Raw genomic sequence first — 2,747 nt, 5'->3', positions numbered from 1 at the left:
GTAGATGAGGATAACATAATTCCTGAAGTAGAGGTAGAGATGAAGGATTTTTACATGAGTGTTGATCTGGAAGCTGAATTTATGGAAAAGAGAGTAACAAATCCCATGCATAATGATAGTGATGAAGACCTTAAAGACCCTGAAGATTTGGATGTAATTGATAATGACCAATGGGATTCAATGGATGAGGGTTTTGATATGGAAAGGAAAAGGAGAATTTTATTAAAAGAATTAGGGAAGGAGACAAGGTGCTCTCAAGGGGAGATACATAAAGTTACTTTTAGGATAGGATAATAATATAAAATTAAAAAGGAGTTAAAGGAAAAAACTACAATTGCATGCATTGGAAACCAGGAGGAATATATTCTACAAGAAAAACGACAAAACAAGGTTAAGAGCTTTATTCAAAGGGAATGTAGCCTTTAATGAGGGTGATGTTGGTGAACCCACCCCTTGTCCTTGGGTGATACAAGGTTATAGATCAAATAAAGATGGTAGTTGGATGATTAAAACATATAACCACAAACACAGATGATTGCAAACAAGAAAAGTGAGATCTGCAACTGCAAAGTTGATTGGGAAGCAAATAATGGATCAGGTTGAATTAAACCCAACAATCCCTATGAAAGCTTTTAAAGAGCAACTACAAAAGGAATATCAAGTGGGTTTCTCTATACATCAGATTTTCAGGGCTAAATCTAATGCAAAAAAACAAGTGCAAGGGGATTACAGAAAACAGTATGAGGTTCGTAGAGATTATATCTTCGAGTTACAGTCTACCAATCCAAATACAAATGTGAAGTTAGAATTTGAGTCTGAACCCAACTCCAATGCCACTTTAAGAAGATTTAAAAGAATTTATGTGTGTCTGGGTGGAATGAAGAAAGGGTTTAGAGCTTGCCTGAGGGATTTTCTTGGTTTTGAAGGGGAATTTATGAAGGGCCCTTTCCCAGGACAGATATTGACTGCAGTTGGGGTAGACTCAAACAATGGAATATACCCCTGGCTTATACCATTGTTGAGTCTGAGAATACTCAAAGCTGGAAATGGTTTCTTGAGATTTTAAGAGATGACCTGGACCTATATGCAAACTCAAACTTCACATTTATAAGTGATAGACAAAAGGTATGTAACTGGTATCTTAAATTTACTATATTTGCATGAAATATACTAACTATGTTTTATTTCCTTTACAGGGTTTATAGGCATCCATTGCTCAGTTGTTTCCATGTGCTGAGCACAAATATTGTCTCAGGCATATACATGATAATATAAAGAGAACATGGAGATCCAATGAACACAAAGAACACTTGTGGAATTGTGCCACAATAACAACAGTCCAAGAGTTCAAGCACTTAATGAATGAATTCAACTTATTTGACAAGGATGCATATAATTGGTTGAAGTAGATCCCCCTACAACACTAGGCAAGAAGCCACTTCACAAGTAATTTCCAAATTTGCCCCTGAGGTGTATTACTTTGTTAGTACACTATCTTGCTTACTATTTACTTTGTTTTTGACAACATTTCAGGGAGAGCAATATCATATATGCTTTTGAATAATCTTTGTGAAGTTTTCAACAACAAATTGGTTGAAGGACAAGATAAGCCACTAATAACTTGCTTGGAGTACATCAGGGAATACATGATGAAAAGAATCTATAATGTCATCAAGGTGCAAAATAATTGTGTAGGGCCTCTAACTCCTTCTGCAACAAAGATTATGTATACAAATGTCTATTTGGCATCTTAGTACACAACTAGGTGGAATGGTTCAGACAAATACCAAGTGAAAGGGCCATGGCAGGATCAACAAGTTGTTGACATGGCAGAAAGGGTATGCAGCTGCAGGAAATGGGAATTAACTGGCCTCCCTTGTAAACATGTCATAGCTGTCCTAAATAACAAAGCAGATAATGGTGAGAAGATTGGAGAGTTACACACTTATGTCCACAAGGTGCATTGGCTAGAAACTTGGAAAGCAGCTTATGTTCATAAGGTAGAGCCTATTAAAGGGAGATCAATGTGGCCTATAAGTGATTGCCCAATTAAAATCACCCCTCCTCTCCACCATAATCAGCCTGGGAGACCCAAGAAAAAGAGAAGGCAATCTGCAGGGGAGAGAAGCCAGAAGAAGGGAGAGAATGGTAATGGTGCTAATGGGAGTAAAACTGATGGGGCTAGTGGGAGTCAAACTCATGCTGCAAGTGGGAGTGGGAAGTTGACAAGGAAGTTTATTAGTGTGACTTGCAACAAGTGTAAAAATAAAGGGCACAATGCTAGAACTTGCAAGGGCCAAGTAGGAAATTGATGGGGTTTGAAGCTAGTTTGATGTCTTTTGGGTTTTACATGTCAAATACTTATGTTTATTGTATGTTATGTACTTGATGTCTTTTGGTGGGAAGATACATTGATGTTCTTTTTGGTACTTGATAGTATGTTATGAAAAACTGTATGTCTTTTGATTTATGGGAAAAACATATCAGAAATTTAATGGTATGGTTTATTGTATGTTTAATTTGATGTTAATTGCATACTTTACAATGTTTAAATCATACAATTGGATGTTATGGTTTATGGTATGTTTAATTTGATGTTAATTTCACACTTTACAATGTTTAAATCATACAATTGGATATTATGGTTTATGGTATGTTTAATTTGATTTTAATTGCGTACTTTACAATGTTTAAATCATACAATTGGATGTTATGTTTTATGGTATGTTTAATTTGTTGTTAATTGC

At 35.7% G+C, this 2,747-nt stretch overlaps 1 protein-coding gene across 1 annotated transcript; it reads left to right on the top strand.

The window, feature by feature from the left end:
* Positions 1–589: 589 nt before the first annotated feature.
* LOC145040617 (uncharacterized) lies at positions 590–2,312 on the top strand. Its single transcript, XM_078988526.1, has 3 exons — positions 590–1,049; positions 1,534–1,676; positions 1,755–2,312. The coding sequence occupies exons 1-3, from the start codon at positions 590–592 to the stop codon at positions 2,310–2,312; spliced, it is 1,161 nt and encodes a 386-aa protein (XP_078844652.1).
* The last annotated feature ends 435 nt before the right edge of the window (positions 2,313–2,747 follow it).

The sequence above is a fragment of the Lactuca saligna genome, chromosome 4 (assembly GCF_052625555.1).
Source record: "Lactuca saligna cultivar CGN05327 chromosome 4, ASM5262555v1, whole genome shotgun sequence".
Taxonomy (NCBI): domain Eukaryota; kingdom Viridiplantae; phylum Streptophyta; class Magnoliopsida; order Asterales; family Asteraceae; genus Lactuca; species Lactuca saligna.
Note: the sequence above shows the minus strand (reverse complement) of the source record. Positions and strands in the feature narration are given on the sequence as shown.